Source organism: Aythya fuligula, chromosome 4, assembly GCF_009819795.1.
Source record: "Aythya fuligula isolate bAytFul2 chromosome 4, bAytFul2.pri, whole genome shotgun sequence".
NCBI classification, from domain to species: domain Eukaryota; kingdom Metazoa; phylum Chordata; class Aves; order Anseriformes; family Anatidae; genus Aythya; species Aythya fuligula.
Window position 1 is genome coordinate 36,517,226 of NC_045562.1, and position 20,282 is coordinate 36,537,507.

General features: G+C 40.0%; 1 protein-coding gene across 3 annotated transcripts in view; it reads left to right on the forward strand.

Annotated features, from left to right (window-relative positions):
* The window catches only part of TBC1D9 (TBC1 domain family member 9), a 54,434-nt gene that overhangs the window by 12,714 nt on the left and 21,438 nt on the right, over positions 1-20,282 (forward strand). For all 3 annotated transcript variants that reach the window (XM_032187549.1, XM_032187547.1, XM_032187548.1), the window contains exons 2-7: positions 2,476-2,586; positions 11,916-12,034; positions 13,582-13,810; positions 14,819-15,080; positions 16,478-16,685; positions 19,185-19,391. In XM_032187549.1, coding sequence (XP_032043440.1) covers positions 2,476-2,586; positions 11,916-12,034; positions 13,582-13,810; positions 14,819-15,080; positions 16,478-16,685; positions 19,185-19,391 — 1,136 coding nt within the window. The remainder of the gene's footprint in view (positions 1-2,475; positions 2,587-11,915; positions 12,035-13,581; positions 13,811-14,818; positions 15,081-16,477; positions 16,686-19,184; positions 19,392-20,282) is intronic.

Genomic DNA, 20,282 nt, shown 5'->3' on the forward strand with positions numbered 1-20,282 from the left:
GGGGTCTTTTGGAATTCAGTGAATTTCCTTCCTTTAACTGTACTTCAGGGATATTTCTACAGCCTGTTTCTATTCCTGAAAAGGGACTGGGCAACTCTTCCATATTGCATCTTTTTTTTTTCCCCTCTTGTTCCATGTATAACATCTCTCTGTTTCAGTGCTGCCTAGTCCTATTTTTGTTTGTATGGCTCTCTCCACCTTTCCTGAATATGTAGCTCTATCTCACGTTGTTTCTGCTTGGTGGGGCAGGGGAGTGTTCCTGTCCTTCTGTCTCCAGGAATGAGGGAGGAGGAGATAGGATGGGGCACTTCTTTTAACTTGGTGTCAGTGCGCAAGTCAGGTTTATTCTAGCTCTAACCTCAGCTTTGTATCCAAGTTTTTACAGCTGCAGCACCCCTAGAGATCTAGTGATGGAATCAGTCAGTAGGGCTACCCTCAGACCAACATGCTTGGAAATACAGTACAAGGAAAGAAACAAGCATATTTTTAAAGATCAGAGTGACTTAACACTGTATCCGTACCTCAGAAGATTACATTTGGTCAGCAGATGACTTTATGTAGAGGCTGCATCAGGCTTTTTGTGTGTTCAGTACTGTCAGTAGACACGTGGAGCTGCAAAGCATGAAGAATCTTTGGCACGAGCCCTGCCATGAGTTTACAGCAAACCCGGTGGATACATTCAGTGTAGTGTTTGGCTTGGTCTGCGATCCAGTTGCGAAATGCTGTTAAGCTCACGAGTAGCTTTAAGCATTTGAGACATTTGCTTGTAGTTGAAAGTGTGTATGCACGTGTGTATGCTTTCTGAAGCAGAGCCACACTATGTCTGTGAAGGCTGAATGGAGAGGGTGAATGTAACAACAAATTGCGAAAAGCTGGAAGGTGAAAGGAATGTTTTTAACCTGCTTCAGTCTGCTGAGTTTGAAAGGAGTCAAGATGCAACAAGGAGGGCTGGTGGCAGATTGATCAAAGGCAGCTTGTCAGCGTACACCAGTAATCAAAAGACATGAGAGATGCAGTAGTAACAACTAAAGCTAGCTTGACTAATGAACACTGGGATATTTTATATTAATGTGTTGTATTCATATCCTGTAACAAGCACACAACTTTCTAGTATTGCTTGCTAATGACCGATAGCGTGTCCAGGCTTGTATCTCATTATTACAGAATTTGTGAATTAAAGCATGGTGAGTATCAGTGCATCGAGCAGGAATAGGTTATATTTGATCTGGCCTCTGAAGATCAATGGATAAGGTTTGTTTTCCTAAACAAATAAAAAACATAAAATGGGGGAATCCAAGGTCAGTGATAGGTGGGGTATTTCCAAATGTCAGTTGCAGTTCTAATTTTTTGGATTTGCTAAAATGGAAAATGGGTAGTGCTTTTATATCTTTATAATGCATAAAACAAAACTGAAAGAAGAATAGCTAGGGAAGCAGTCTTCTATTCCAGTCATGACAGTACAGAATGGGGAACTAGTAACTATAATGGGAAGAGATGAAAACAGTTGAAATGAAAAGAGGATTTTAGCATCAATGTTTTAAACTGCACATACCAAAATAATTTTATTTCAGCTATTTAAAATATTTTCTGCCCTAATAAATACTTGCAGAAAAAAATCTTTTAAAGTTCATCCATCTGTTCTTAAGATGTGAATTTGCTGAGAATTTACTACCCACATCTCTGCAGGAAAGATGAAAATTCTGTGTGGAGGTGAAAAGGGAGAAATCTTTTGCATCTTTCAAGAATAAATAAGGCATCTGGTGGGTTTTGATGGAGAGGGTTTTGATGGGGTTAAAATTACGTTTTGTATGTGATTTCTTATTAAAATACCATTTAGAATTTGCAGAAATATTGTCAGGAGTTATTGGTAGCTCTTGGTATGCAACTGTTGATTGCCCCTTACTAGCAAAGAATTTTCAAAGCTACTTTGGGAAAACAGTATGGCTTTGTCTTTCATCAGTATCCTTTCAGCTGAAAACCAGCTTGACTGTTAGGCATTTTGATCCTTTCTACCCTAAAAAAAAGCAGACCATTAAATAGCATAATTATCTTTGCTGGAAGTCTTAGTTTTCAAAATTCAGATGTCAGCTAGAAAACTCTTCTAGGGTGTATTATCTGGGTTTTTCTTTTCCTTTTTTTTTTTCCCCCTCCAAGGCTCCGTAAGTATAAGAAGCAGAAAAGACCTAAATAACTTTTAAATACAGTTTTATAAAACAGATATCTTCTTTGCTTCAATTTGTCTGCCATCATACTAGGATTGATGTATGTTTAGAAGATGAAATCTTGTTGAAACTGAAGATGTTTTCTCTAAGTCACTCTTCTTTAGTATGCAAGGGAACAAGTGTGGGGATGAATACATAGGTTTGCCTTTAGTTGTGAATGGTGGATCAAGGTGTTAGGAGCATGCGAAGCCCCTTCCTTTGGGGTCTTAGAAGATTCATCGCTGTGTATTTATGATAATTTCCCTTTCTGTAGGTCTCCTTGTGGGTACTCTTGATGTCGTGTTGGACTCCAGCGCCAGAGTGGCACCGTATCGAATCCTCTATCAAGCACCAGACTCCCTGGTCTATTGGACTATTGCCTGTGGTAAGGACAAACACAGTGACATGTGGATTTTCATTCTTCCTGGGTACTGTGCCACATAACTAACAGAGCATCCTGCCTGCTGTGCACAGTCAGTTTAGGACAAAGAAATAGGTCAGGATGAAAACCTGCTCTAGTGGTTAAATTAAGAAGTTCCAGAGTGTCTAATATTCAGACCTGGATTGCCAGCATGTGTGTATTTGTTATGCTTGACACTGACTAAGTAAAAACAGAAATGGTAATGGAGCATGGAGAGTTCTCTTGTTATTTCCCACCGTTCGTCTCCCAAATATTTTCTTGGGGAAGCAGTCTAGTGTCCGTGCCTCCTCCATGCCCATGGCTTAGTCCTGCAGCACTTCTGAAGTGCGGCGTTCCTGGGTGGTGGGTGCCTCTAAAATGTACAATAGGAGGAGTGCCTGGGCTATGGCCCCCAAATTAGCTGGGCACCTGGCTTCCCTTGAAACGGAAACTAGGAAGGTAGTAAAAACCCAGCTCTCACCTGAATGCTGAATATGGGGATGGCATTTCCTGGATCGCAGCCTCCTACAGGTTAAATACTGTCTAGATCCCAGGGATGCTCACCTTCTGGACAGTTAGTTCAGACAGTGTTGTCCTTCTAGCTATGTATTTAATTTCAACCAGGCAGTAGCTAGATTACAGTTAAATACAGAAGTGTATATTCTTAGAAGGATGCAAAAACTCTATAAGAGTTTTTGGTAGTTGGGGCTCAAAGTTTGACATATCTAACCTTAAGACCATTTCTTCTGTCATTATCATAGTTGGTAAATCAACGAAGTTGTGGTTTTCATAAACTAGGATGTTTGTGTACATAAGACCCTGTAAATACTAAATGCTTATTTCTGGGGTCAGGTACGTATTGCAAGTAGTGTGAAGTAGCCTGTGGTTAGTCTCTGCTTCTGGCTGCCAGCTATAAAAATAGTGCCTGAAGCTGAATACAGAAAGTCAAGGTTTTTTTTAGCCCTGATTCGCTAAACCTGTAAGGTCAGATCTCTCAGTTTGTTATTATTGCTTTGTCAGTCTTAGAAAATGAAAATTTTTGAATGCAACACCTGTATTTCTGAAATTTCAAACAGTATTCTAGGCAGCAGCCCAAACTGTTCATTTGAAAGAAAACGGAGAAAGAGGACAGTTGAGGAATGCACACATGCCTGTCATTTCTTTAATAGACTGTCAGCTCCTAGCATCCCCGGTGCTGCCTGACATTCAAAATACTGGTTAATGAGGCTGTAGAGTTCTGGCCTTACACTGCCCTCTCCTTTGTGCCTATTATCTCAGTAAAATGTGACATGGACATACTCTGTGTGACTGTTCCTCCAGACAAACCCTCTCTCTTGGGAAAGGAAGAAGAGGAATGGGTGAAGCTTTGCCATAGATCTAAAAATGATAGCAGATCAAAGCAGAGTCTGCTCTTGGAAGCATGAGACTCGTGTATCTGACAAAGGTGGTATCACAGCTGTGTCGTATTCTGTATCCAATAAGAAATTTTTGAATAGCTTGTCTTAACACAATTATTTCTTGAAACTTTCAATAGTGTAAGACCTGACAGAGGGCATCAATTTAAACAGATGTTTTTCCCTTTACGCCTACAAGTATCAACCCCGTGATGATTTTAATTTGTATAAAGTAATTTGCCTTTAATGGCAGCTAATAGTAAAAGCAGATATTAATGAAATAGTCTATTATGAAGGTTGTTTCTGAATCTTCATTTAACTGTTTGCTTTGTACTGTCAGTTACTTTGCTGTGACTGTAATTGATGAGACATTGCAGTTCAGCTTTCCTTGGATCTCAGTCATGAGAAAGAAGGGTAAAAGTGCTTGCCAGTAAGTCTATTTACACTATTTGTGCACAAGCAGAGCTAGTTACAGATGTATGTGAGTTTTCATCTTCCTTTCACCAGAGTATCAGTGCACAGCCATGAGTAAGCACCTCTGTCCCAGAACCTTGAAAGGGAACAACTAAGGGCACCAACTTTGTCGCTGTTTGCAGGCTCCCCTCCAAAGAAAATAATGTGTCACAAAGCTCTCTAAGGAGCCTTTCTTCAAAGGTGTTCGTACCATGCGCATATTCAAAAATTAATTTTTGAGATTTTTGGAAGTAGACCATTTTTTTAAGCATGTTCGCATATTTTGTTGCATGACACCTACAGATAATTATTTTTTATCAACAGTGTGCGTCCTCAGGTTACAAGGGGCTCAAAATGGAAGGTGGATGAGTTGTGGCCCCAAAATAAACAAATATACCATATGTGTAGAAACTTATGCCACTACTGAACTGTGAGGGATTTTCGTTCCTTTTCTGTGACAGATCTTGCAGTTTTGAATGTAGAAATATGGTACTCAGTTAACATTTAAGCTGTTTTTAATAAACATGCCCTTCAATTTTGAATCTGAACCCTAACTGAAATTGCTAACCAATTAGTTAATATATCTGTTTCCATTTTTTGTGGACAGTTTCTTGAATTTTTAACCTTATAATATCAGGCTGGGTGATTGGCTTCATTAAACTAGGTAGGAAGGGGGATGGGGCTGAGGCTAGGATTGTTGGGGCTGTGCCAGGGGGAACAATGGCAAGGCCGGAGGATAAGGCAATGGCCCAGCTGAAGTGCATCTACACCAATGCACGCAGCATGGGTAACAAACAGGAGGAGCTGGAAGCCATCGTGCGGCAGGCAGGCTACGACTTGGTTGCCATCACGGAGACGTGGTGGGACCAGTCTCATGACTGGAGTGCTGCAATGCCTGGCTATAAGCTCTATAGAAGGGACAGGCAGCATAGAAGGGGTGGTGGTGTGGCTCTCTATATTAGAGAGTCTTTCGAGGTTGTAGAACTCGAGGTTGGGAATGACAAGGTCGAGTCCCTTTGGGTTAGGATCGGCAGGGACAACAAGGCTAGTGTCCTGGTCGGGGTCTGCTATAGACCGCCGAACCAGGATGAGGAGACAGATGAGGAATTCTACAGGCAGCTGACAGAGGTTGCAAAATCATCAGCTCTTGTACTCGTGGGGGACTTCAACTTCCCTGACGTATCCTGGAAGCACAACACAGCCCTGAGAAAGCAGTCTAGGAGGTTTCTGGAGAGCGTGGAAGATAGCTTCCTGATGCAGCTGGTTAGTGAACCTACCAGGGGTGGTGCCCCGCTAGACCTTCTCTTCACAAACAGAGAAGGACTGGTGGAGGACGTGATCGTCGGGAGCTGTCTTGGGCAGAGTGACCACGCAATGGTGGAGTTCACTATTCTTGGCGAGGCCAGGAAGGGGACCAGTAAAACCGCTGTATTGGACTTTCGGAGGGCTGACTTTGAGCTGCTCAGGACACTAGTTGGTGGAGTCCCTTGGGAGGTGGTTCTGAAGGTCAGAGGAGTCCAGGAAGGCTGGGCGCTCTTCAAGAGGGAAGTCTTAATGGCGCAGGAACGGTCTGTCCCCACGTGCCCAAAGACGAGCTGGCGGGGAAGAAGACCGGCCTGGCTCAACAGAGAATTGTGGCTTGATCTTAGGAGGGAAAAGAGGGTTTATAAGCTTTGGAAAAGTGGGCAGGCCACTAAGGAGGACTTTAAAGAAGTAGCGAGGCTGTGCAGGGACAAAATTAGGAAGGCCAAAGCTCATCTGGAGCTCAATCTGGCTACTGCTGTTAAAGATAACAAAAAACGTTTCTATAAATACATCAACACAAAAAGGAGGACTAAGGAGAATCTCCATCCTTTACTGGATGCGGGGGGAAACTTAGTTACAAGAGATGAGGAAAAGGCGGAGGTGCTCAATGCCTTCTTTGCCTCAGTCTTTAGCGGCAATACCGGTTGTTCTCTGGACACCCAGTACCCTGAACTGGTGGAAGGGGATGGGGAGCAGAATGTGGCCTTCACTATCCATGAAGAACTGGTTGGTGACCTGCTACGGCACTTGGATGTGCACAAGTCGATGGGGCCAGATGGGATCCACCCAAGGGTGCTGAGAGAACTGGCAGAGGAGCTGGCCAAGCCACTGTCCATCATTTATCAGCAGTCCTGGCTATCGGGGGAGGTCCCAGTTGACTGGCGGCTAGCAAACGTGACACCCATCTACAAGAAGGGCCGGAGGGCAGACCCGGGAAACTACAGGCCTGTCACTTTGACCTCAGTGCCAGGAAAGCTCATGGAGCAGATCCTCCTGAGAGTCATCATGCAGCACTTGCAGGGGAAGCAGGCGATCAGGCCCAGTCAGCATGGCTTTATGAAAGGCAGGTCATGCCTGACGAACCTGATCTCCTTCTATGACAGAGTGACGCGCTGGGTGGATGAGGGAAAGGCTGTGGATGTGGTCTACCTTGACTTCAGCAAGGCTTTTGACACCGTCTCCCACAGCATTCTCCTCAAGAAACTGGCTGCTCTTGGCTTGGACTGGCGCACGCTTCGTTGGGTTAGAAACTGGCTGGATAGCCGGGCGCAAAGAGTCGTGGTGAATGGAGCCAAGTCCAGTTGGAGGCCAGTCACTAGTGGCGTCCCCCAGGGCTCGGTGCTGGGGCCGGTCCTCTTTAATATCTTCATCGATGATCTGGACGAGGGCATCGAGTGCACCCTCAGTAAGTTCGCAGATGACACCAAGTTAGGTGCGTGTGTCGATCTGCTTGAGGGTAGGAAAGCTCTGCAGGAGGATCTGGATAGGCTGCACCGATGGGCTGAGGTCAACTGCATGAAGTTCAACAAGGCCAAGTGCCGGGTCCTGCACCTGGGGCGCAATAACCCCAAGCAGAGCTACAGACTGGGAGAGGAATGGTTGGAAAGCTGCCAGGCAGAGAAGGACCTGGGAGTGATGGTGGACAGTCGGCTGAATATGAGCCAGCAGTGTGCTCAGGTGGCCAAGAAGGCCAACGGCATCCTGGCTTGTATCAGGAACAGCGTGACCAGCAGGTCTAGGGAGGTGATCGTCCCCCTGTACTCGGCTCTGGTGAGGCCGCACCTCGAGTACTGTGTTCAGTTTTGGGCCCCTCGCTACAAGAAGGACATGGAGGTGCTTGAGCGGGTGCAGAGAAGGGCGACAAAGCTGGTGAGGGGCCTGGAGAACAAGTCCGACGAGGAGCGGCTGAGGGAGCTGGGCTTGTTCAGCCTGGAGAAGAGGAGGCTCAGGGGTGACCTTATCGCTCTCTACAGGTACCTCAAGGGAGGCTGTAGCGAGGTGGGGGTTGGCCTGTTCTCCCACGTGCCTGGTGACAGGACGAGGGGGAATGGGCTGAAGTTGAGCCAGGGGAGTTTTAGGTTAGATGTTAGGAAGAGCTTCTTCACTGAAAGGGTTGTGAGGCACTGGAACAGGCTGCCCAGGGAAGTGGTGGAGTCACCATCCCTGGAAGTCTTCAAAAGACGTTTAGATGTAGAGCTTAGGGATATGGTTTAGTGGAGGGCTGTTAGTGTTAGGTTGGAGGTTGGACTCGATGACCTTGAGGTCTCTTCCAACCTAGAAATTCTGTGATTCTGTGATTATTTTTGTTTTGTATTTTTGTAAGAGTGCAGTAGCTCAGGCTTATCCCCTGAAGGGAATAGCGTGACTCTTAATGGGAGGTAAAATTTTACAGAGCAAATCATTTATCTCTGCAGCCTTGAAGCTGAGCGGCCCAGCGTTGCCTAAGGCTCTGCACTGTGATTATTTTATGAACTCACAACTACAGCAATTCCTTCTGAACTGATCAAGGGTTGTTACCATTATACAGGGCATGAAGGGATTTTGCTGCGTTTACCTATGTGAGTGATTTGTCCTACATTGTATAGCTGTCCCTCCCTGCTCCCTAGGGGTAGACTGCCATTTACTTGATACTTGTAATCTCTTATTTTTACGGAGATTTGTCCTATTCTCCTATGCCTTCCACAAAGCAATAATCTCTGCCTTCAGTGAGTAGCTGTACAGAATGACTGGAACAAATGTGATTGCTTCCTGGTTCATTCACGCCGCATGACATTTGATCTTGTTCTGTACAAGACTCTTCTGGGGGAAAAGTAATCCAAGGGGTTTTGTTTGCTCTGAAGTGACTTAAAGTGATGTTTGGAACCTAGATTTGTTCATTTTGTGTAGGAATAGGAATTTGCTTTGGTATTAACTCTCTCTATTATAGGCTGTATGAGAATGCTAGCTGGTTAGATCTGAGGCTTTGTAGCTCTGTAAGTGGGCTTGTTTACAGCACTTCTCCAGTGCAGTGTGATGTTGAACGTGTCTGCTACAGGTTATAGTTCTGTCTATTGAACTAGACTGGAAAGATAATATGAAAGATGTTATTGATGTCTTTGCAAGAACAATTTAAGACACACAAATTTTGTAACAGTCTAGAAGTTCAAAACATTGTACATGATCAGCCTTGTATATTTTAATAGCCCTTCTGTGCTACGTTCCCATCCCCAATCTGCTAGCCCTTAATTTCAGGGAAAGGGTGATGGTATGTACGTATACCCTGTTTGAAAACAAACAAGTTTTTCAGTTCCTATTCCAACTGTAAAATTAGTCATCCTTACTTTGGCTTTGTGTGTTTCAGGTGTAGAATCATTGCTGTAGGTTTTTCATGGTAGTGGAATTTTATGTGAATTTCCATACAAGTTTCTAAATCCATATTTCATATGTGGAAAACAGAACATGGATTATTGTAAAGCACCAATCTTGAAACTGCATTATATGCATTGGGAAGGGTTTTGAGAAAAGCCCATGTGTTCTGGTTAACAAAGAGTTACAAGTTTTAGAGTGTATATATATATATACATAATACACATATGTGTGTGTGTGTGTATTGTCTCTGTATATTGAGCTTTAGATGTTTTCTCCTCCCGCTCTGCACAAATTGAGTTTTCTGCCATTCCATTCCTGAACCTGCTGTTACTGGCAAGAACAATTTTAGGCTCCCTGAAGTGTTACAGTTTTTCTTGTAGTGCCTTCTGTAAATTGCAGCAGTTCAGGTTGACTAATAAGCATTTCAGGTAAGTATGTACTTGGGAGAGAAGACTGGACATGACACATTAATTTCCTTCTCAGTCCCGAACACAGTCATGTCCCCTCTGTACCTTCACATCTTATCTTTGAAGGGCTCTATTCCAAAGTGGTTTAACTGTTGAATGTTTGTTTTCTTTTTTTTTTTGTTTCTTTCCCTCAGATTTGGAGGTATTGCTTGATTTACCTGAAAGGCCAATAATGGTAAAATATTGAATGCTTCTAACGTGTTAAGATGGGCAAAGGCTTGCCAGTAGCAGAGTTAATAGACCTAGAGTTTAAAATACTGCAGTGAAAATATTTCTTTAATCCTTAGTAAATAAAGCAAGGAAAAGGATCTAGACTGTGAGGAGAACTTGGCTAGAAATTTTCTGTATCATATCTTGATTTTTTGCTTGCTTGCATAATCTGCTGTCGATGAAACTGTCTGGGAGAGTTATGGAGACAAAAATCGGAATGGAGATGAGAAGTGCGGACAATGAGATAGGAGGTTACAGGTTCAGGATGCTAACCATAGCTGTTCAATCACAGAATGGTTTGGATTGAAGGGAGCTTAAAGCCCACCCAGCTCCAACCCCCTGCCGTGGGCAGGGACACCTCCCACCAGACCAGGCTGCCCAAAGCCCCATCCAGCCTGGCCTTGAACACCTCCAGGGATGGGGCATCCACAGGTTCTCTGGGCAACCTGTTCCAGTGCCTCACCACCCTCTGAGTGAAGAATTTCTTCTGAATATCTAATCTAAATCAGGCTTCTTTTAGTTTAAAACCATTACTCCTTGTCACTATACTCCCTGACAAAGAGTCTCTCTCCTGCTTTCCTGTGGGCCCCCTTTAGGTATGGGAAAGGCTGCTATAAGGTCTCCCCAGAGCCTTCTCATCTGCAGGCTGAACAACCCCAGCTCCCTCAACCTGTCCTCATAGGAGAGGTGTTCCAGCCTCTTGATCACCTTTGTGGTCCTCCTCTGGACTTGTCCTCTGATTGTATTCCATAGAAACACTATTTTTTTCTTTATTACTTGTTGCTGAGCAACATGGAAAATACTTGTTTGTGTATTCAAGAGGATTACATTGAATTCTTCTATGAACAGTGGAAACGTTTATGTTAAGATAGTATAGCACCAGTATGGACGATTTGTGCCTGTAGTTAAGTTGGAGAGTTTATCAGCAACAGCTAGTTGTAGTGTCACCACTTTCTAATGGTTGTTGCATGTGAACAGCTATGCTTTCCTGCATTCTGTAGGTGTTAGTTAGCACGCAGATACATTTACTTCCTAGTTCTGAGTAAAATGAACTGAGACTGTGATTGAACAGAACTGATGAGGTATTGATCTGATTTCCTAGTTGGATTGACATGTTCACATCTATATACGAAACTTGATAAAAACATGTAATGTTTGTTTTTCTGAAAATACTTAGAAGTCCCTATTTTGACGCAATTACCTCAAACTTCTTTTTTGGTGGAGTCTTTTTTTTTGAGTGCCCGAATTTATTTTTAATCTGGGATGGTCACAGAGAGGTACTGAAGAGCACCAACAACTTTATTCTGCAAGTTGTTGAGAACAAAGACAAAATGGAAGTTATATTTATTAAAATCACATCTCAAGGAAAAAAAAAAAAAAAAGAAGTAAAAATTGGCATGTGTTAGTTCTAGCTCATGCCAGAAGCTTTTTCATTCTTGTTCAGAACTCCTTTACAGACTACATATATATTGCTTCCTCAGTATCAAAGAGATCTCATTTGGCCCCTTTTGGTTTGCTGAGAAAAAATGAAGTTTAGTTTATTCTTTCACCATGAAAAATAAGCTACCTCTGACAATCCCCCCATCCCTAAAAAGAAATAGCTTTCTTGGAGTTCTTTCAGCACCCTTCTTTTGAGGAAGAGCCATCATAACAGACTTAGAATGGAAAAATAATAGAAAAACGGTCCTTTTGAGCATTGCTGTTGTAATTTCATCATTGGTTTGTAGTTTGTATTCGTATGTAGTGTTGAGGAATTAAGAACCAAATGTAGAATACACAACAGTTGTTTTTTGTCAGTTCCCAATAGATGTGAGTAATACCTTTGCCAACTCTTCAGTGTGATGCTGCGCAGCACAGTGTCGTTACTATGTTTGGAATTCTAAATTTAGGATTTTCTTGGTCATGATACTCACATAGGCAGTTTGTGCTTGTCAGAATATCTTGAAGATTGCCATCTACTTACTATGAAGTTAGAGGACCATAGGGGAGAATTTTGTAATTTCCAAGGATACAGCATCTGTTACATGGCAACTGTAGTTACTGGCAAGTTTTATTTAAGCCATTTATTTATTTATTAAGAGAACATAGACATTGATTTCTTATTTTGTGATTTTTTGTTTGTTTGTTTTATATACAGGTTGCTCAAGGAAGGAAATCACTGAACACTGGGAATGGCTTGAACAGAATTTGTTGCAAACTCTTTCTATCTTTGAAAATGAGAATGACATAAATACATTTGTCAGAGGAAAAATACAGGTAGCTATATTATTGTAAATATTGCTAATGATAGATGTGATTGTGGACGGAAGACTATTACAAGTTCTAAAGAAATTTGGCTTAGTATTTCCAAGGCTGCTCCATATTTTTGAAAGCTAAACCAGATTCCAAATAGCAACATGTTAGTAAGTATAAAGGAAATTGGCATTAGTGCACATTACTACAGCAGTACAATAAAAACAATATTATGTACAGGGCTGTGAGCATGAAAGCATTATAAAAATTAATCTCACTGTTGTTTCTGTCTTAAGTTTTCTGAGTAACTTTCATTGCAAAGCTTTGACTTCTTTTTATGTGTGTGTATTGTGTAATACCTTCTCTTCTGTGCAGTTAAATCCCTTAGCATTGGCATTTGTGGTAGTGTTGGGAGATGTTGATTGTTTTGGATTTACCAGTATATCTTTTCCTCCTTATAGGAGAGAAAATAGCTATGCTGATAAACGTACTTCATTCACACTAAGAACTGCATAAAAATAAGTAGTTTGGTAAAAGATTGATTGTAAGTAAAATCACTGTACTTAATTTTTGTGTATTTTTAAGCATTGGCCTTGTTAAATTCCTCTTTTATAATTTCAGGTAGTAGGTCAACTGTTTTAAGAATTCCATAGTTGGTAGTTTGTTTTACTACTTGATCAGGTATGAGGACTATAGATACTCATGGAAACAACTTATGCTAGAAGTCATTTGTGAAATGTAATCCTTTTAGGAAATTGTTACTTTTTAGACTTGTAGAATATTTTCATACTTTATAGAACATTAAAAATTTGTCCAACAAATGAATGATGGTTTGCTGTCTTGTATTACACTTTCCATGTAAATGGACCTATTTGAAGGCAAGCAGTATCTTTTCTTTTTATCTCTAACATAGAGGGCAATTAAAAAAAAAAAAAAAAGGAAAATAAGTGAGTAGAGCAGAACTTCAATATATAGCACAGAAACAACTGTAGTCGTTTTCACTGGACTGCTGCCACTTCAGATTTGATTAAGATCTTCTGCACCTAGAAGTGTGAATGGTTTTCCATCCTGATGGTTATCCTAATCTAATATTTCTTTTCTTCTACTTTCTTCTGCTCAAGATCCTAAAGGGGATTATTCATGAGGAAAAATATCAAATAACTTTTAAAACAGATTCTTTTTTCCGTCTTTTTAGAAAAAAAAAATCTAGTGAAATCCTATCCCCATCTCTTCAAGGAACATGTTTATGTGAAAGGGGAAAAGTTGACAAATCACAGGTGCTTTGAAGAGTAGTTAGGATTAGAGATAAATTTGTTAATTTTAAACAGGATTCTAGTAAAGCAGCTAAGTGGTTGATGTTTGATTACTTCCGGCATAGGCATGGTGGGAAGCAAGGTAATCAGAAGACAGCCTTGAATAAGGTAAATAACTATATAGGCAGAAGGATAAGTGAAATACTTTGACATCACAGTTAACTCTTGTGGCTTTTGCCCCTGACAGCGATGGTAATAAGGATATCTGGTACCCTATAGCACCTAACGTGCTATGTACGTCTTTTCGCTACCTTCTAGGGCATCATTGCTGAGTACAACAAAATCAATGGCATCAAGGAGGATGATGATACAGAAAAATTTAAGGAAGCCATAGTGAAGTTTCACAAGCTATTTGGGATGCCAGAAGAGGAGAAACTAGTGAACTACTACTCCTGCAGTTACTGGAAGGGGAAAGTGCCCCGTCAGGGCTGGGTGTATCTCAGCATTAATCACCTTTGCTTTTATTCTTTCCTCATGGGAAGAGAAGGTAAGTTTTGCAGTGAAATGTCTGTGCATCTAAGAATTGTTAGGAAGTCTTCTGTAGTTTGTTGCTGTTAGCTTGTTGACCCACTTGGGATGTCATTGCTGTAATGTTTGAAATATTTTGATGTATAAAAATAAAACACTAGAGGATCCAGGTGATAAACTGTACAAATCTTTTAAACTTCAGCCAGTGTTTTGACAAATTGGAGGTGCACATAGGGGAAATACTTAGCTTCTTGCACAGAGGTTTGAACTTTTTTTAATACTGCGTTGTATCCTGATTGTTGTAGTATTGTTAGAAGGATTCCTAAATGCTTGTGGTTGTACGCTGTGACATGAAATAAAAACCTAATTCTCTCCCAAACATATTGAGTATGACATCTGTGCAATACTATAAAAGACAAATACCTATGAAACAACATTGGGCAGCATTTGCTTGAGCAGTCTGTGTAGTAGGAAAGTCTGACTAAATGCCTAGACATTGGCAATATTAAATCTATCATCCTTGAACAGACTGATCTTATATACACAAACTCTTTCATGATTCTTGTCCTTGATTTTTTTAATGAAGTGGGATGCAATATTTTGATTAAATTAGGGCTTTTACAAAATACTTTTGTAAGTGATAAACAAACTGTGAAACAGTTAATTGTATTGTGGAGTAGTGAGAAGCCTGTCTGATGTGTTCAGACTACATTTCCTTGCTTTCTTAGGAAAGAGGATATCAGAGCATGAGCAAGTACTGTAACAGTGATAAGTTATGTTAGCCCAGCTAGCTTTGTAGTGCTTATGTGTGATATTCTGTACAGGACTAAATGGCATTTAAACTCTTATGTACTGTGTGTCAGGTGATCATAGTTTGTTTATACAAGCTGTGCCTATTTGTGCTGTCCTCCCAGCTTTTTAAGATGCAATAAAATTTGAGTTGAATCCATTTTATAGAAAATGGAAGATAAATGCTTTTGAATATGCTATTTTTTTCACTGAGTCTTTTTTGTTTGCTTCTGTTCAGCAAAGTTAGTTATCCGCTGGGTTGATATTACTCAACTTGAGAAGAATGCTACTTTGCTCTTCCCCGATATGATCAAAGTGAGCACAAGGTCCAGTGAACACTTTTTCTCAGTATTCCTTAATATCAATGAGACATTTAAACTAATGGAACAGCTTGCCAATATTGCTATGCGACAACTTTTGGACAATGAAGGGTTTGAACAAGACAGGTCATTACCCAAGCTAAAAAAGAAATCCCCCAAAAAAGTATCTGCACTGAAACGGTAGGTAGCACTGGCTCTTAGTAATTTCCTTCTTCTTATTCCTTTTACTTACAACATTTTGTTTAGAAGTTTTCTAATGTTGTTGCTACATAGTGTTATTCCAAAAAGAAATGATTGATTCTAGGTGATGACAAAAGGTGAGGAAGTATTTAGGTGTCATTAATTAGTCTCTTGTTGAAGTAGGAACAGAAAAATATGCAAATATGCAAAATGAGACACATTTGAGTCACATTCTCGCTTGTTCAGAAGCTTTTATGCATCTCTTGACACTGGCTGCATTAGCTACCTGTTGTAAGGCTTCTTTAAGAAACATGCCTAACATTCATACTTGGCCCTATAACTGCAATTAAAAAATTACTCTAGATGATGAATTCCATCTAGAACTTACTTAAAGTAGTCAAGCTACAAGCAATGAAATGAATTTCTAGGGCATGAAATATAGTCTGGAATCTACTTCTTTCTATGGATATCATACTGCAATTTAATAGTTTCTTGTTAATTTTTTCATTGTATGGTTCACTAACATGATCAGCATATAACAGGCTGTAGTCAGATTTTGTCAATAGTTCTCATTACTTGGTGATATCTGACATGCATTTGATCACTTTGGTTTGTCTAATGTTTTGTAGTACAGACCCATTGCTGTTCAGTGTTCTGCACTGATTGCATTAGCATGACTAAATCTTGAAATTAGTAACAGACTCTAGCCCTAAGGATTCCATTGTGTTCATAAATCCACATCAAAGAAACATTTTTTTTTTTGCATAATATTATGTGATCTCTTGAATTTTTTTTTATAATTGTAAAATCATTTAGGTTGGAAAAGACTCTTAAGAACATCAAGTCTAACCATACACCTAACACTCCAAATCTACTGCTAGATCATTTCCCTAAACAGCACATCCACAAGTCTCCTAAATACCTCCATGGATGGCAACTCCGGTCTACCAGGGCAGCCCGTTCCAATTCATAACCTGCCTTTCCATGAATAAATTCTTACTGATATCCGGTCTAAACCTCCCCTGGCGCAACTTAAGGCCATTGCCTTGCATCCTATTGCTGGATTCACTGTGTGCACTTGCAGAAAATAGGACCAAACACCAAAAAATCACCTGGTCTGTTCCCTCAGAGAATTCAGGGTCATTGTATCCAAGTCATTTGTGGCAGATATTTTTTTCATGTAGTCTTAAAATCTTCCAGCAGGGGAGATTATACATCCTTTACAAACAATTTCTACCATGTATTGTATGCTCAGTGTTTAACCAACTTGTATGTTGTAGGTAACTTGCAATGGCTTGTATAAAAATACACCTTAAGATGTATTATGTACAGCTGCCTTAAAACAGAAGGCAGCTTTTTGTGGTGTGTTTTTTGTTGTGTGTGGTTGTTTTTTTTAGGGATCTTGATGCCAGAGCAAAGAGTGAGAGATACCGTGCATTGTTTCGACTTCCCAAAGATGAGAAATTAGATGGACATACAGACTGTACTCTGTGGACTCCATTCAACAAAATGCATATTTTGGGTCAGATGTTTGTTTCTACAAACTACATTTGCTTTACTAGTAAAGAAGAGAACTTGTGCAGCCTTATTATCCCTCTTCGAGAGGTAAATACTTGTATATGTAGACTGATAAGGCAAAAAATAAAGCAATACTGTATTGGAAATTTCATCCTAGTTTTTTTCCCCATACTTCTTTCTCTCACATCATTTGTTATTTATGTTTCTATGGTATATTTTTTGTGTCTCGTAGAGAGGGACGATAAGACTTCCTAGATAGATGAGTGGAACTTCTATTAAAGAATCGATCAGATAAAATTTGCTTCTGTCAGATGTAAAGACTTATAATACTAATGAATTGTATTGTCTCTTCATGCAGACAAACTTGCAGTCATTTCTTCCTGTATATGGAAAATATTTGCCAGCATTTAAGAAATGCTTTTGTGCTGCCCTTTTAAAAATTGTTTGCTTAAAATACGTGTTCAGTAAAAATAATTAAAGTTTGAGGCAACAAAATGAGATGTACTGGGGAGATTTTGTATGATTGATTTGCTTTGTGGTTTGATGGAAAAATGCGTAAAGTCTTGGGAATAATTGCAGAGCTCATGTAAACGAGGACAGTTCAGTTTATCTGAAGAACCATGGCATATTTAAAACACTTTTTTTCCATATGTCATTAGGAGTAAAAACAAATAGTATTTGTTTGGAAACCTTGAAGTACAGCTTCTCCAAGGTGTGTTGCAGTGACCTTGGTTACTTGAGGGGAGACACTTAGTTATGATTGTGCTATTTGTCTGGAATTCCAAGGGAGCAACAGTCCTTTGAGTGTTAGAGAAGGGGAATAAGGTCTGCATTTAACTGGACCTCTTTCCCTGGATACAAATTCAAGAACTATTTTTGATAATCATGCTATTTTTGATAATCACAGCTGCAGTAGCATGGGGTTCAAAGCTTTAATAAATAATTGAAGGAATAAGTGTTTTTCTTCTGAACGGGTAAAGTCTCAGCACCAGCAAGGAGAATGGTAACGCGCAGAATAATGCCAGCCATTGGAACAACAGAGCAGTACCGTTAATAGTTATAAGGGGAGCTTTCTATTTAATTAAAGCATTGGTTCAGACCCTAATTCCAGTGTTCTGGAACATCCTGGAGATGTTTTGACAGATGAGGCAATAACAAAGCATTGATTAAGAAATTATGATTGGAAAAGATTTTTCAGCAGCTGCCTGCACTATTCACTGCTCCTAGTACGTGAGTACGTGCAGGCTCCAAGATCAGCACTTCAGATACTTGTGTGTCTCTACTTGAATAGGCAATAAGCAGTTTTCAGCTCTCGTTATAGCAGAGCATGCTTGCCATAATGCTTGTCCCATGCCTCTTTAAATTCTTCTTTTTGTGCCGATTATGCTCAAACAGTTTTAAAGTGAAATAGAAAAACAGCATAGGAACACTCTTTAGCTAATTGTGCTGTTGGTGAAGGTCCTTAAAGTCCATGAAGAACTAACGTATTTGCAGTTAAGAGAAAAATAAATGGAAGTTGACAGGACAGAAAAGTGATTTAGGACCTGAGCTTTTCATTGAGGTCTTTAAATTATATCTTCACAGGAAATGTGTGAAAAACAGTTATCTTATCCTTTTAGCTAGAGAAATGTGAATATTACCCCACTAATGTCTCACCATTGATCCCTACTTTAAATTTAAAAAAAAAAAGTCAGAAGAAAAGATACTTCGGGTAAGCCGAAATGTGCCCTCTTCTATTCCAAAGGCAGTAAGACAGTTATTGTTGCCTGGGAAATTGTTTAAAGCCATAGAAGTTAAAAGTGCTTTGAATTATGCCTTGTTTTCTTCAAAGTATGAACTGCACAAACTGGATTAATTTGTTTTTAAGGCTAATAATTGGTAATGCTTAGAACACACAGCTGTTACAGAATTTGTTCATAGTGTATGATTCTTCCCTGAGATTTCTTGGTGTAAACGCTTTACTAAACGTTCAGGGAACTTGTGCCCTGTATTTGGTAGATTGCAATGTGAGTACTATTTACAGGCTGGAGTTCACTTAGATTAGCGACCAGACCGCTAACAACTGAAGGTCAAACAGGAACCTTCATGTCACAGATTGGATGCCTTCCTTTGTAAGGAAAGGTATGGGGTTAGTTTCCCTTCGTTGCAGGTTTCTATGTGAGTTCCCTTAGTTGCAGGTTTCTATGTGTCATGAAAATGGAGTTGCAGTAACAGTTGTTATTAGAGTATGCAGCTATAACATAGTAGAACAGGAGTGTTACTTAAAAAAAAAAATACATATATATTCATATATGTTAGCAATTAAAAGTAAGCAAGTAAGTTTACTTTGAAAACAAAGCCTGAGGAAAATAGACTAAGCAGTGCAAAGGAGTTTTGCTGGAGAATGTGTAGAAGCCAGTTGTATGGGGATGACAGTCTTCATCCTCAGATTTGTCAGCAGTTGAATCCATACCCTGCTTCCCAGTAGAGGAATGTTCATGCTCAGTTGATATAGGAGAGGAAGGGACAAGAGTTTATTGTACTTAGTTTCTTAAACCAAGCAACTTGCTTAAAAATCTTAAGCTGTAGCTAACTGTTTCTTCCTAGGTGACAATAGTGGAAAAAGCAGACAGCTCCAGTGTGTTGCCCAGCCCGTTATCAATCAGCACTAAAAACAGAATGACATTCCTGTTTGCCAACCTGAAAGACCGAGACTTTCTTGTACAGAGGATCTCAGATTTTCTGCAGCAAACAACTTCAAAAATATACTTGGAAAAAAATATTTCTGGAAGTTGTATGAGCTCTGATGATGAGGTATGTGGAGGGGAACAGGAATCGTTTTCTAAAAGGGAGTTTCAATTGGTGTGATAAGGCAGAAGACAAAAACCTTTAAGTGCTATACCATTGTACAGAGAAATTCTTGTACTTTGTACTGCTGTTAGCTTTCCCTAAGCTGTACAGTTAAAATGTTATGACTAGAATGTCTTTTTCATGTTAGAATCACTGTTGAAGTGGAAGAGCTACTTTAACTCCTGCTGCCACATTCTAACATCAAAGTGTATCTTTTTTGAAAAATAGCATGGTTAACTATCTGGTTAGTTGAATAATACTGTTTAATAATACTTACCCAAGTCAAAATATAATTGTACAATTTTAGTATTTAAAAAACAAAACAAAACAAAATACAGTTAATATAAAGCTATTTTAATGCAAGTCAAACTGCTGAATTGGATACTTTGATTTTTCAGAGAAAGATGCATGAGATCATAAATACACTGTTCCTGAACTTCAGAACATTTGAACTAAAATCAATCTTCTTCTGGACAACCGGTGGTCCTGTTCTGAAATTCTTTCCTATTTACCTATGCAAAGTAAATAGTTTATAAAGTTGTGGTTAGATGAATGTTTCTCAGACACTCTGAATATCAAGGCTTCTGTTTGAATTCTTAGGTTTTATGTGTAAATTTAGGTGCTTCATATCACAGCCTCATCAGATCTGTTTAACCCAGCAAAATTTAGCAGTTCAGGTCTTGAAACAGACAAGGTTTTTGTGCTGTATCATTTTGATTTTATGTAGGTAGACCTCATGTTCCAACTCTGTACTAAACCATACCTTAGTATTGCAATGAATAGCCCTACCCTGCTGGCCAGATAAATCTGAAAAGTCAGTTTTTGACTTGCTTTATTGGTGGTAAGGTAATAATC